The sequence below is a fragment of the Engystomops pustulosus genome, chromosome 10 (genome assembly GCF_040894005.1).
Source record: "Engystomops pustulosus chromosome 10, aEngPut4.maternal, whole genome shotgun sequence".
Taxonomy (NCBI): Eukaryota; Metazoa; Chordata; class Amphibia; order Anura; family Leptodactylidae; genus Engystomops; species Engystomops pustulosus.
The window spans coordinates 80,557,959-80,572,902 of NC_092420.1; the positions used below are offsets into that span (position 1 = coordinate 80,557,959).

Below are 14,944 nucleotides of genomic sequence, written 5' to 3' on the forward strand. Positions count from 1 at the left end.
GAGGATGGGGGTGTTACAGAAGCTAAAAAGACTCACATTACTAAGAGATGCTTATCAGCTTCTTCATGTTTTATGAAGAGCTCAATGGCTGCAGTCATGTTTTCCAGCTATTGTCCAACACATCTTGCATCTCGGTGGAGAACCTATACAATCTGCGGAGAGTTTACACTTCTAATTCTATGCTATCATTATTTTAAATATATATATAAACACCAAAAACAACTAAAATTGCATTAATGCTTTATACATTGTATCTATGTCGGAATCAATAGGGTGGATTGCTGAAAGGAGACCATGGTGCGTGCAGTAAACTGAATGTTAATAATGCAAAGAGCAGCATGACTACTTTTACTTAAAGGGGTTGTCCGGAGGTTAAAAAACATGGCCCCTTTCTTCCAAAAGGAGCCTCACCGCACCTGATCATAGTTTGTGCCAGTATTGCAAATGAGCCGCATAGTGATGAATACGTGGTCAGGTGTGGCAATGTTTTTGGAAAAAAAGCTGCCATGTTTTTCAACCTCTGGACACCCCTTTAAAAGGAATCTGTCAGTAGTTGTGACCACGCATCCAGTGTTAAGTACAATACATTTTTGGTGTCTGTAGTAGCAGGATTGGGAATTATTGCATTGGCCATGTTTAAGAGATGTTAATAGATGTAGATGTTAATATGGACGTTTTGGGCGGCCCCCCCCCCCCCCAGGGCCCAAGGCTTCTAGGGGGCCAATCACCACCCGAACCAATCAACAAATTTGATCCTGTAGAGATAATAAAAAGAAAGACATCCAGCTATATAATCCTCATGTTCTCAACACATACTTATATAAGGGTCCTTCCAGGACCTTGGAAGGTCCTCCACAGGTCAAACTGCAGAACTAAACTAAAAGTGGACAGACTTCTCCTTTTCCAAGTAGTTTGATTCTAGCACCATATGAAGGAAGTAAATGCCATAAAAAAATTAGACTTGTAATGGCCCACAATTTTCATACAGCCCATGGCCCATGATTATCTTAAAGGAAATCTACCACCAGGATGAGTGATTGTAAACCAAGCACACTAATATGTAGATGTGTGGCTTCTCTAGCCGGATCTGCTTTTTTTTTTTGCGTCTTATAACCTTGTTTTTTAAAAAAAGGCTTTTAAAATATGTAAATGAGCCTCAGGGGCTCCGGGCCCAAGTAACACCTATGTAGTCCAGAGGCTCATTTTCATCATTTATACATCCTTTTCTTTGTAAAAAAAATTGGGGCATAAGAAGCTAAATGAAGAACAAATCCTGACAGGGGGGGGGGGGCACACACCAGCATGACCCCTGCTTTGCTCTTTGCATTAAATTTAACCACAGCCCCTCCCCTCTGCTCTGAGTGACTTCTGTAGTCTTACATCATAAAAACCTGCTACAGCAGTCTCTCAATGCATAAGGGGCTTTGAAGCGGTTTAATGTGAAGAACACAGAGCGCAGCAGTGAGGACATGCTGCTAAATTGTTCTCATTGAGGCATCTAAACTGAGGCTGAGCTTCATGTTGGCATCTGGTCACCTTTGCATCATGGAAAGATCACATCTTGTACTGAATTTCCTAGACTGAATACTGTCCAGGGACACAGACTTACGACATCATAGCCATTTATACTGCTGCGAGCCATGGTCTCCCTGCGGGACTAAAGTTCCACAGATACAAAAAGCATAATTACAGTACAGGACCGTAGTCCCACAAGGAGGCAGTGACTCACAGCATCCTAGACGGCTATGCTCCTGTGTGGCCAGGTCCCTGCAATGCACAATATGCTCAGCTCCTCATGCTCTATAACAGGCTGCCTACAGATAGGACACTATGTACAACCTGCTCAGCTCCTCCTGCTCTATAACATGCTGCCTACAGATAGGACACTATGTACAATCTGCTCAGCTCCTCCTGCTCTATAACATGCTGCCTGCAGTTAGGACACTGTACAATCTGCTCAGCTCCTCCTGCTCTATAACATGCTGCCTGCAGTTAGGACACTATGTACAACCTGCTCAGCTCCTCCTGCTCTATAACATGCTGGCTACAGATAGGACACTCTGTACAACCTGCAAATCTCCTCCTGCTCTACAACATGCTGCCTGCAGTTAGGACACTATGTACAATCTGCTCAGCTCCTCCTGCTGTATAACATGCTACCTTCAGATAGGCCACTATGCACAATCTGCTCAGCTCCTCCTGCTCTATAACATGCTGTCTGCAGATAGGACACTATGTACAATCAGCTCAGCTTCTCCTGCTCTATAACATCCTGCCTACAGATAGGACACTATGCACAATCTGCTCAGCTTCTCCTGCTCTATAACATCCTGCCTACAGATAGGACACTATGCACAATCTGCTCAGCTCCTCCTGCTCTATAACTTGCTGCCACGGTCACAGGTTTCCTCCATTGTGTTATAATGAAGAAGTTGGTTGTTTGACAGGCAAATCTTTGTGCCTGGACACACGTGATCGGCCTTAAGTAAATTTGCATCAGTCGCTAACCATAAAGAATGTACCTACCATGTCTATCGTGGTCCAGTGTCTCAAGTCTCAAGGTTAATACTAAGGAGACAAAACTGTGAAGCTGCAGTCAGACCCCCATAATATAATATTGTTGCCCCCCCCCCCCAAGGATTGGCACTTTAATAATCAATGTGCTTTTAATAAGTCCCCAAGCGCCCCCTAGTGGCATTTACATACCTCAAATCTGACACATGTTTACAAGAAGATCCACTACTGACTGTAAATTGCTGACACTGACCATTGCTGGATTTCTGCACACTATTTATTCTTATGGATTTTTTAGGACCGAACAAGGAATCTACTAAGTAAATTTGCTCAAGCATGTAGACAAGTTTTAGGGAACCCAATACGTGAATGTGGCTCCCTTAAAGGGCTTCTCCATTTTCAGCATATAATTGCGTAAGAAAAGTGAAACAATTTTCCAATATACTTTCTGTATCAATTCATCCGGGTTTTCTAGATCTCTGATTGCTGTCGTTATATAGGAAGCTTCATTGTTTATAGCCTGTCAATAAACAGCGTCTATGATCATGCACACAAGTGCAGGCACATTATATATCACACAGCTCTGATTACTCTGAATAACATGCTACCTGCAGATAGGACACAGATATGACACTATGCACAATCTGCTCAGCGCCTCCGGCTCTATAACAAGCTGCCTGCAGATAGGACACTATGTATAATCTGTTCAGCTCCTCCTGCTCTATAACATGCTGCCTGCAGATAGGACACTATGCACAATCTGCTCAGCTCCTCCTGCTCTATAACATGCTGCCTGCAGATAGGACACTATGTATAATCTGTTCAGCTCCTCCTGCTCTATAGCATGCTGCCTGCAGATAGGACACTATGCACAATCTGCTCAGTGCCTCCTGCTCTATAACATGCTGCCTACAGATAGGACACTATGTACAATCTGCTCAGCTCCTCCTGCTCTATAACATGCTGCCTGCAGATAGGACACTGTTTGCTATAATACTGATTTTGTGTACCTGACACATGTAACGGGTGCATTCACATGAATGTATCTGCCTGCCCAGCTACAGCCAGGGGGGTTTACATCCAGCAAGGTAGTGTGAATGGGGCCTTAAACTAAGGCTCATGAATTTGTCTGACTTTTTCATCACAATTTCTTCTCTCGTACTTAAAATTTTCTTATACTTATGACTGGGCTTCCTCTGGACGGCTGAATGAGGCCTGAAGTCACTTTCTAGTAGTGTCCTATGTCATCAGACCCCAGCCCCCACCCTGCAGTTTCTCATGCTCTCCAGATGGGAGTTTTGTGTGTTATCTGGGCCATGACAGCAGAGCCGCTCCTGCAGCCTCCCCCTTCTCTGCCGCATTCCCTCGCTATGTCATACTCAGTCCTCGGAGACTTCTTTATAAGGACACAGCAAACACTGACTTTTTAACTTTTTTAAATCTCCCATTTAAGCACATTTTATTGTTGTATTTTAGTGACTTTTTGAGCGCATTAGGATATTTGCGCAATATTTTGAGCCTTTTTCCAGCAGTTCGCCAAAGTCGGCGTGTAGCAAAAAAAATTCTCCGGCTTCCAGATGTTTGTGCTCTATTTAACATTGATTTGCGCCTATATGGACACAAATAATTGGGCAATAACACGCAAGCCTTGACCATGCTTAGAAAAAGCAATGGTATGATTTGCACAACAAAATTGCGCCTTTTAAAAAATTTGCGAAAAAAAAAAAAAACTTTGGCAAAGACATTGACAAATCAGGTGCAAAAAATAGACTCACAAAAGGGGCAAAAAGAGCTCAGGGAAGAGGGAAATAAGATAAATGACCCGTATTGTAACTATCCATCCATGTCTATCTAACATTGGAAAAGAGCAGCAGAGCTGTAGGAATGGTTAGTGCTATCACAGGACATGATCCATAAGCTCCACTAGTAATAAAAGAAAAAAACAGGCAGCCCTCTAACCTTAGAAAAGTGAAAACATGAAGGTTTATTCATCCATATAGCAATGTTTAGGTTACGCAATCAAGAGGTTGTATTGCTCAACCGAAACGTTGCTATATGGATGAATAAACCTTCATGTTTTCACAAAGTTGGAGTGCTGCCTATTATTTGTTTTATTACAAGTGGACCTATCTATCTATCTATCTATCTATCTATCTATCTATTATCTATCTATCTCATATCTATCTATCTATCTATCTATCTATCTATCTATCTATCTATCTATCTATCTATCTATCTATCATCTATCTCATATCTATCTATCTATCTATCTCATATCTATCTATCTATCTATCTATCTATCTATCTATCTATCTATCTATCATCTATCTCATATCTATCTATCTATCTATCTATCTATCTATCTATCTATCTATCTATCTATCTATTTCATATGTACAGTATCTATATCTATCTATCTATCTATCTATCTATCTATCATCTATCTATCATCTATCTATCATCTATCTATCATCTATCTATCATCTATCTATTATCTATCTATCTATCTATCTATCTATCTATCTATCTATCATCTATCTATCTATCTATCTATCTATCTATCTATCTTTCTATCATCTATCTATCTATCTATCATCTATCTATCTATCTATCTATCTATCTATCTATCTATCTATCTATCTATCTATCTATTATCTCATATCTATCTCTATCTATAATCTATATAACTATTATCTTCTATCTATCATCTATAGATCTGTCATATATCTATCTATCTATCTATCTATCTATCTATCTATCTATCTATCTATCTCCTATCTATCTATCTATCTATCTATCTATCTATCTATCTAATCAGACCAGAAAGCCCATTACTTATACACATGGCTACAGCTTCAGTTGGACCTTTAGTAGCAACTACTGATCTGAACAAGGGAATGTGGAGCTGACTTTTTGTCTGCAGTAAGACTCCAGTTGGCGGATGGAGGGCAGCCAGGGGTAGAAGTGAAAATAAGAGAAGATGGGAAGGAGGTGACAGTGACAAGGGGCGAAGCAGCAGCTGGGAGGGGAGTGGGTGATAGTAGGGAGAGCAGCGCAGTGGGGAGGGGGATGCACAGAGCACAGTATGGACTAGGGAGGGGAGGGCGACAGAGGAGGAGGCGCAGAGCTCCCAGGGAGTTCTCTTATTCCCAGTGAAACAGGAAGTGTCTTACCTGTGGACATGTACAGAGACTGACTCCGTAACCAGGTGGAAAGAGTGACAGAGAGGAGGCGGCTGAGGGGGGAGGACAAGGAACAGGAGCCAGGGGGTTTAATTAATTCCAGCACATCTCTCCATCCCTGCGCTACCAACATGCCTCTGGGACTGCGAGGGAAGAAGAAAAACAAGGCAAAGGAGGTCTCCTCCAAGTTGGTGGAAAGCGAGGAAGTGGAAAACCGGACAGCTGGGAGCAGCGCAGTGAAAGAGCCAATGTACGAGAATGTTTCGCCAGGTCTACCCCCACCTCCTGTGAGCCTGCGCCCCAAGCTGGTATTCCACACACAACTGGCACATGGCAGCCCCACCGGCAGGATCGAGGGCTTCACCAATGTCAAGGAATTGTACGCCAAGATTGCCGAAGCCTTCCTGATCACCCCAGAAGAGGTAAGAGCGACCATCGTGTTCTAGTACTGTTACAGGTTAACCCAATTGATACTACTTAATAGAGTCACTCCGACAGGACGTAGTGTAAAGGTCACTAGCGAGTCACATTACTCAGAAGCCTCACCCATCCTCAGTCACCCTACGGCAAATTACTCGCTCTTTATCAGTTTCTATAAACTAATCATTAGTGGCCCGTTTACCGGTACTAGTGGCCCAGGTGGGAATTGTCAGAATTTTGAGCCCTAAGTATGAATTGTGGGATCTAATCGCTGCTTTAGATCAATGACTCTTGAAATATTTACTAGGGGTTACATTCTTGAAAGTGACCTGGGTGCCAGGAGGGCATCAACCACCGGGGCTACGGGAAGAGAACTAAATATTAGACCCGGTTTAAGTAACGTCTTGGTTTTCGTTAATGAAGTTGGGTCGATTTAAGAAATGATCACATGGCTTTAATCATAAACTTCTGGATTTCATATAGACTCTCATATAAACCGGTTTCGCCATATTCCCTTGGATGCCATATGATGCCACACTATGGGGCAGATTTACTTACCCGATCCTTTCTCGATCCCACGGTGAGAATTCGGGTCTGCCGCGATTCACTAAGCTTGTGCGCCCGAGTTCCTGCATCCAACTCTGCCGGAGTTCACCTTCTTCTTTCCGGTGCTTGTAAGTGCGACACAATCCTAAATGTTAAATTCCACGGGTTGTCCGAATCTGTCGGGTTGTCCGATGGCCTGCCTCCCCATTTGTGTCGTGTGCAAGCCGTCGCCGATGCGCCAAAATCAGATCGCGTGCGCCAAAATCCTGGGGCAATTTGGCGCAAAACGGAAATCCTCGGGAAACCAGACGAAAAATGTGTCCGACGGACCCTTAGTAAATGAGCCCCTATGTGTGCTTAGAGATAGTAGAGAAGCACTCAGCCTTGCCATCTCCATGAGCTTTGCTGCTCATGAAGCATGTATGAGCTCGCTTTGAGATGTAAACAATGAACATTTCCATTCACTCAATGCAAGTGGAGATCTTGGCACCTCTAGGAAGATGTTAAAAAATTGAAACACAGAATCTGGTGTGAGACTATTTTATATAGTTTTTTTACATGAAATCCTTTGAAGAAAAGTTTACCCGCATTGCAGTTGTGTCTGGTTTCTTTTTGGAGGGGAAAGCTGGGTGGGAAATATTTGTTATAGCTGTTTTAACCTGTTTTTCCATGTTCAAAATATTCTAGTTTGATTTTATCACAACTTGATGACAATCATTGGGATAAATAACTATAATGTTAAAAGGGGTGTCAGGTCCTCTCTGTACAACATCCTGTTGTGGGAGGCTATCCCGAATTCTGCACATTCTGCACATAGATTGAACAATATTATAGACATTTCCATTCAATGGATTTATCATAGCTTGTGGACAGGGTGGGGGAACGGGCTGGGCCCAGCGCTTTCTCTATAGCTTGGCGCAGGCTATAGAAGGATTTTATGCCAAGCTGGACCTGGAGTAGGATTCAAAAGGACGAGGCCGGAGCCTCTTGCTTTATTGGATGGAGTGTGCCCCGGCAGGGGGGGGTATCATGATAAATCGCCCCTAATGCCTATAGGAGTGCCGTAGATAGGACAACCCCTTTAACTATGCTTAAAAAGAACATGTCATGCAAATTAACCCACAAAAATAAAGACTTTATTAAAAACTATGTTTAAAAAGCATTGCCCTTAACACTCAATGCTTCAATGCTTTGAACTTGCCACTCACCTGATGTGAGTTCAATGATAGTAATGGGGTACAGCATATGTGGTGTTCATTGTACAACCCTGCCTCCTTGTTGCAGATTGACAGGCCTAAGTGTTATGATATGCTGCTGTATAGAACATTGAGAGAGAGCTCTGTACATCATTGGGCACTTAATGTCGTGTGATCAGGATGACAATATCTAAGGTCCTGTTAAATCTGCAACATCTACCTCATGTATGTATCTGATCACATGAAATCACAGCAGCCTCCATGAAGGATGGGAAGGAGTATAAGTCCATGGAGACGAGTGTGATTTCATGTGATCAGATATAGGCAGTTTGCTAATGTTAGAAGACTAAAGGACCGGTGATAATGTCACACTGGTCACATGCTATGTAGAGGCATGGAACATAGTGAGAAGTAGAAGGGACGGGCCGGACAAGAAGGACAAGCCTTCTCTGATGCCTGGTAATATAAGATAAAGTTGATTAATGTGGATGTAAGGGAAACCATTTTAGCTAAAAAAAAGGGTGTGGGTTAGTTAATAGGACTCTATAGGAACCTGTCACTAGCTGTATATGTGAAAATATGGTGACAGGTTCCCTCTTAGGCCATCAACATGCCAAATCTACACCTGGCTGTGTCAGCACTGGTTGTCAGGCCCAAAGTGATCTCATAAGGATCGGTTGTCAATACCTATAACCCACCTAAATCCCCTTTAAGGTCATAGGATGACCATTGTACATACAAGATGCTTAGATCCGGCAATTGAAGTCAGACAGGAATATGGATTGTGAAGAAGTTGTCACTTCTGACATCAATCCAACAACAGCCCCGAATATAATATTGGCTAATTTCCTACGTGGAAAGTACTTTCGTTTTATGGCATTTGTATTTGCATTTTATGGGAGTGTATATAACATTTGCAGGTAAATTCCAATCATAGGGTGCAGCTCGGTATTAGCCCCTGGAGGGATAAGAAGTGGTAAGGTGGAGCTGTGGGGGAGGTTTAGGCTGGGTTTACACTTTCAGATTTTTTTTAATGCAGTTATTTTAGCAAACACCAAGTGTAGATAAAAAAAACTGTGCAATCTGTCGTCATTGTGTGATGTCCTGGAATTCTGTTGAATGACAGCAAGCAGAGATTTTGAAACTGCAAACTGTAGATACCGAAAGCATATCACAAAGCTTTGTAGCTTTTTAGTACAGAACAAATAACTTTTATTTGCTTGCACTGGAATAACCCTTTAAAACGCATAGCAATAGTGTCCCTTTAACAAAGTCTGCAGGTGAGAAGCTTTACTTGTAGCGAGAGACGTTCCAGGAGTGATGTCACCTGTTGGAGGACATCTGCCAGGTGACAGGACATTATAGTCTGCTCTGGGACCATTGTTCTCTGCAGGTTCACACCGAGCCCTGAACACACTGCGTGAAAGCTAATACGGGGAGCGGATTAAAGAGCAATTCCACTCATAATCGGTTATTAAAGGGGACCTGTCACTATTTCCCACCCTATGAAACACAAATAGTGCAGTTGTTCCTTGTACTGGAATTTCTATAGGTGGATTTGTAGAATGGATCCCTGTGTGGGTCTTCTTGTATTCAATGTTTAACCATACCTTTCTCTAAAAAAAAAAGTAACATAAAAAAAGTTGAGAAAAAATAGTGCAGGTCCTTTAAAGAGGAGGGATCACCGCCTCAGGTATGACCATTGTGTTGACTGGAGAATCTTAGTGTTGTGCTGTTCCTCCGATGTTCCCCTAAAACAGTGATGGTGAACCTTTTAGACACAGAGGGGCTCATTTACTTACTGGGTCCAGTCGCGATCCCGCGGCACGTTGTCCACGCTGATTCGGGTTCTGCCGGCATTCACTAAGGTTGTGTGCCCGATATCCAGCAGGTGTCGCTGCTGCGCCGAGGTCCGCCGGAGTTTACCTTCACAATCCGATCGTGTGCGCCAAAATCCCGGGGCTATTCATCGCAAATCGGAAATTGTCGGGAAACCCGATGAAAGTGCACGATTCGTACCCTTAGTAAATGAGCCCCAGAGTGCTCAAACTACATCAAAAACCCACATATTTTTCGCAAAGTGCCGATGCGGCACTTTAAACAGTAACTTATTTCTCCCAGCTCTGTCACATGTTTAAATTGTATAGGCACCTGAAGACACCAATACAGAAGAAAGAAGGAGAAAAAGCTTTGGTTATCATTGTAGCTTCCTTCTAGGGTCCTGGGCTCCCTGGGACTGCAAGAGGCCTTGAGTCCTGTCTGGCGAACTCTGCGGTGGGATGATGGCGCGGGTGCTCGTAGAAAGGGCTCTGAGTGCCACCTCTGGCACCCGTGTCATAGGTTCGCCACCACTGCCCTAAGACATTCATAAATTAACATCTTAGAGTGGCCTTGTAAAGAGGTGTGTCCATACACCGGCTGGAAAGAAATAGATTGAGTATGGATATGCCCCCAGTTGTCAATTTATTCCAAAATTTCCGATTGGTATCCTTTTAGGGTCCTTACAGTATATAAAATATTATTTCATGGGGATTTGATTTTTTAGTTTTTAAAATGGGCATTGAGGAGAACTTTGAAGACCTCCTAAGCACCTCGAATTATCTTCTGAGAAAGTTCCCTGAGATCTATGCAAATTAGGTTAGGGGAGTTAGTAAACTGTTAAAGGGAGTCTACCATGTCCCCAAGCATCCTGATGCTCTGATGATGTGTTGATTTTAAAAATGCCCTTATTACTTCTGTACATTATGAAGTTTAGGAGAAATACGGAAAAACGTACAGTAAAATGTTTTTCTACAAACTGTGTACGTGGCCGTAAAATAAATACATTGTCCTATTAACACAGTGAATTGCAGGAATTACTTCCTGGCAGATATCCCAGTCGGCGGCCATAGTTTATGATTCAGATTGTACACATTCACTACTCTGATGTAACCAATAATCTGTGCCGATCTTCCTGAGTAACCTGCAAATGAATTACGTCAACAGAGGTTTCAGGCCGGTTAAAAAATCAGAGCAGTAGATTTATCATCGCTATAAATACAATAAACCTGTTCCGTGCTGATTATAACTGTAGATTAGTCACAGGAATAATGCTGATGTCCTTATACTAGAACAAGCTCATCACCAGTAAATATAGGGCAGGACATGCACTAAAGATGCCCTTAAATGGGCTATCCTCATGTCCAATAGAGGCACCTAATAGGTAGATCCGTGGTGGTAGGTTTCCTTTAATACGAGTTGTCTGCTGAGATAAGCTTTGTCAATATATTAGGACAGTGATGGCTAACCTATGGCACTGGTGCCAGAGGTGGCACTCAGAGCCCTTTCTGTGGGCACCCAGGCCATCACCAGAGATGACTCCACGTATCTTTCTGCAGTCCCAGACAGCCCAGGACTTGCTGTGCACAGAGCTATTTTAAAGTGACAGCTCTACCTGGGACTATGTTCTGCTTTATTGGTGTCCTCAGGGTGCAGGTATCAATGAAAACTGTGACAGAGAAGGGAGTATAAATCACAAATTAAATTTTTGTGTTGGCACTTTGCGATAAATAAGTGGGACTTGGTTGTAGTTTGGGCACTCGGCCTCTAAAATGTTTGCCATTACTGTATTAGGAGGACGTGAAGCTGGATTTTTTTCTTTCTATGTTGTACCTCATTGGATTCGTGCACATTTGGCTAGCAGGAGCGGGTGAGCTATTTTTTTGTTATTCTTATTTTGCAAGTGTTGAAGAGATCTGGGATCAGATTATGGTAGAGTCCTGCTTGTATCTGAGAGCCTGCCCAAAAATATTCAGGCATCGTTGAAAGCCAAAGGTACAAAATGCCAAGAAAATAATTAAAATTTACATCTTGACATTTAGGAGAAAACTGAAACATTGCAGTTACCTGAGAATAATCTGCATATCTAGGAACATGCTTAAAGGGGTTGTCCGAGTTTTTGAAAAAAAGATAAAAGTGGCCGGGAGCGGGCTGCTTAAAAAAAATAAAGATGTACTTACCTCCCGGTGCCCTCCCGTATCCAGCGCTGCTGTCGCTCCGGTCCGGGCGCCATGTAAACAAACATGGCCGCCGGAGCAGCGCTGGATTCAGCTTCCGGCCGGCCGTGGCCGGGCACGCCTATCCGTCCCTATACACAGCATTGTGTATGGGGGCCGGAAGGTTGTCGGGTGACAGCAGCGCTGGATACGGGAGGGCACCGGGAGGTAAGTACATCTTTATTTTTTTTAAGCAGCCCTGTCCCGGCCACTTTTAGCTTTTTTCAAAAACTCGGACAACCCCTTTAATAGTTTAGAGTCAAATTTATGTATGAGATATCCAAGATGACTTTCTATAAGATTATGGAAGCCTCACGCTCAATCCTGTTGTGGAATGGAACGTGAAAGTCAAAAGTTCAAAAATTGTTACCTGTTCACTCGTCAATTTATAATGATCAAAACTCCTCATAGAAAGAAGGTATAAAGAGGAAGAAAACAGTGCATGAGGCTTCACTTGTGGTGAGCCTAGAAGCCAGGGTTGGCTCCAGGTTTCAGTAGGCCCCTGGGTGACAGAGCCTCAGTGGGCCCCTTTGCAGTGAACTCAAGTGGCGGCGTTAAAAATTCAGAAACTAAAACTGCTCCTGTTCCCTAAAATATTCCCAAGTTTATCATCCCAGATATCTCTCTCATGGCTATTTATATAACTCTCTCTCATTCCCTATGGATTTATTGGGGGTCATTTACTTACCCGGTCCTGTCGCGATCCAGCGGCGCATTCTCCGACGAGGGTTTGGGTCTTCCGGCGACTCACTAAGGTCCTGTGCCCAATATCCACCAGGTGTCGCTGCTGCACCGAGGTCCGCCGGAGTTCACCATCCTATTCCTGGTGCATGCAAGCGACGGTTTTTTAAAAAATAAATAGCGCAATTTTTCCGAATCCACCGGGTTTTCCAACGGACATGCCCCCGATTCCTGTTGCGACACAATCCGATCGCGTGCGCCAAAAACCCGGGGCAATTCGTCGGAAAACTGTAAAATTCGGAAAACCCGGCGGAAAAATGCGATTCGGACCCTTAGTAAATGTGCCCCATTATGTACAGCCCTATACGCCCCCCCCCCCCCCCAGCAGCCCTGGGTATGCCCAGTGCTGGCCCGACCCTGCAAGAAGCTCCTCTGTCCAAATAGAAATATCTCATTTCTCTGAAAGGACAGGTCATTGGAAAGAGTGGAAAGCTTATACTTTTTACTTGTGGCGTGATGTGAGAGATGTGAGACTCCCTTTAAGTCACTTGACACATTTCTCAACCCTTATATTAAGTCTTGTATGGAGGACTGACCTCTGCTCCTTAATACTATAATTTGGGATAATAGGATAACCTGACACCTTTCTTTAATGCTTTCTGTGTGTTCTGTGGCTTTTTCCTCTTTTATGACTCACTGTTAGCAATTTACTTTAAATCCCTATAAAATAGTGAAAGTTCCCGGGTGGGAATTTGTTGGAAAGCAATGAATAATAACTACTGCAGGAATAAGGATGAGAACATTCGGAGATCACTGTAAATCTCTGACCTTTACCCTTTGCTCTGTGGGAGCTGTAAGCTCAGACAAAATGCAATATATTGAGAACATAAGTAACAAACATTTCCTTTAGATACAAACTATCTCTACCCCCATCCTAAAAATCAAAGTGTAACTCTAGGAAACCCACATAACCCCCCATAATTTACATAGTGATTGATAATGTCAAACATATACTAAGGAATGAGATATTTCTTGTAAAAACAATTCCCAAATCGCATTCTCCATACTTGTAGGTTATATGACATTTTGGTTCTGGTATTGCCACATACTGGTCCCACAGGGTTATATCTGCTTTTTCTTTATAGTATATGATGTTGCTCCATAGTACTGTGTGTGGTGCACGTTTTCTTACTGGGAACTGGATTCCTCTGGGTTGTTGTAGATCACAGGTCAGCGACTGGGAAGAGACGCGTCATCTCCTATGGGAAGCTGGAAAACTGTGTTGGGGTATATTAAAGAGTAGAATTCTGGGGACTCAGATTTAGGAAGAAACCATGTGATGTATCGTAAATGAAATTCTAGATGAGAAGTTATTGGTTTTTGTTTACCAGGCATTATACAAGCAAATGGAAAATTCAGAAATATCTCTGGAATTTTGTTTTATTATTGATCTGTACATTAAAGTTTCCACTTATAGGACATATTCATTGTATTGTTCTACATAAGAAGCCTAACAAGTATATTATGTATGTACACAGTGACTGCACCAGCAGCAGAATAGTGAGTGCAGCTCTGGAGTATAATTCAGGATGTAACTTAGAATCAGTACAGGATATGTAATGACGTGTATGTACACAGCAACTGTACCGGCAGAATAGTGAGTGCAGCTCTGGAGTATAATACAAGATGTAACTCAGGATCAGTACAGGATAAGTAATGTCATGTATGTACACAGTGACTGCACCAGCATCAGAATAGTGAGTGCAGCTCTGGAGTATAATACAGGATGTAACTCAGGATCAGTACAGGATAAGTAATGTCATGTACGTACACAGTGACTGCACCAGCAGCAGAAAAGTGAGTGCAGCTCTGGGGTATAATACAGGATGTAACTCAGGATACGTACAGGATAAGTAAGGTAATATATGTAAACAGTGACTGCACCAGCAGCAGAATAGTGAGTGCAGCTCTGGGGTATAATACAGGATGTAACTCAGGATCAGTACAGGATAAGTAATGTCATGTATGTACACAGTGACTGCACCAGCATCAGAATAGTGAGTGCAGCTCTGGAGTATAATACAGGATGTAACTCAGGATCAGTACAGGATAAGTAATGTCATGTACGTACACAGTGACTGCACCAGCAGCAGAAAAGTGAGTGCAGCTCTGGGGTATAATACAGGATGTAACTCAGGATACGTACAGGATAAGTAAGGTAATATATGTAAACAGTGACTGCACCAGCAGCAGAATAGTGAGTGCAGCTCTGGGGTATAATACAGGATGTAACTCAGGATCAGTACAGGATAAGTAATGTCATGTATGTACACAGTGACTGCACCAGCAGCAGAATAGTGAGTGCAGCTCT

At 42.9% G+C, this 14,944-nt stretch overlaps 1 protein-coding gene across 2 annotated transcripts in view; it reads left to right on the top strand.

Moving 5' to 3' along the window:
• The first annotated feature begins 5,600 nt into the window (after positions 1-5,600).
• GIPC2 (GIPC PDZ domain containing family member 2) overlaps positions 5,601-14,944 on the top strand; it is a 59,326-nt gene continuing 49,982 nt past the window's right edge. Inside the window, exon 1 of one of the 2 annotated variants that reach the window (XM_072127210.1) lies at positions 5,601-6,118. In XM_072127210.1, coding sequence (XP_071983311.1) covers positions 5,828-6,118 — 291 coding nt within the window. In that variant the 5' untranslated portion in view covers positions 5,601-5,827. The remainder of the gene's footprint in view (positions 6,119-14,944) is intronic. The other variant, XM_072127209.1, reaches the window with a different exon arrangement.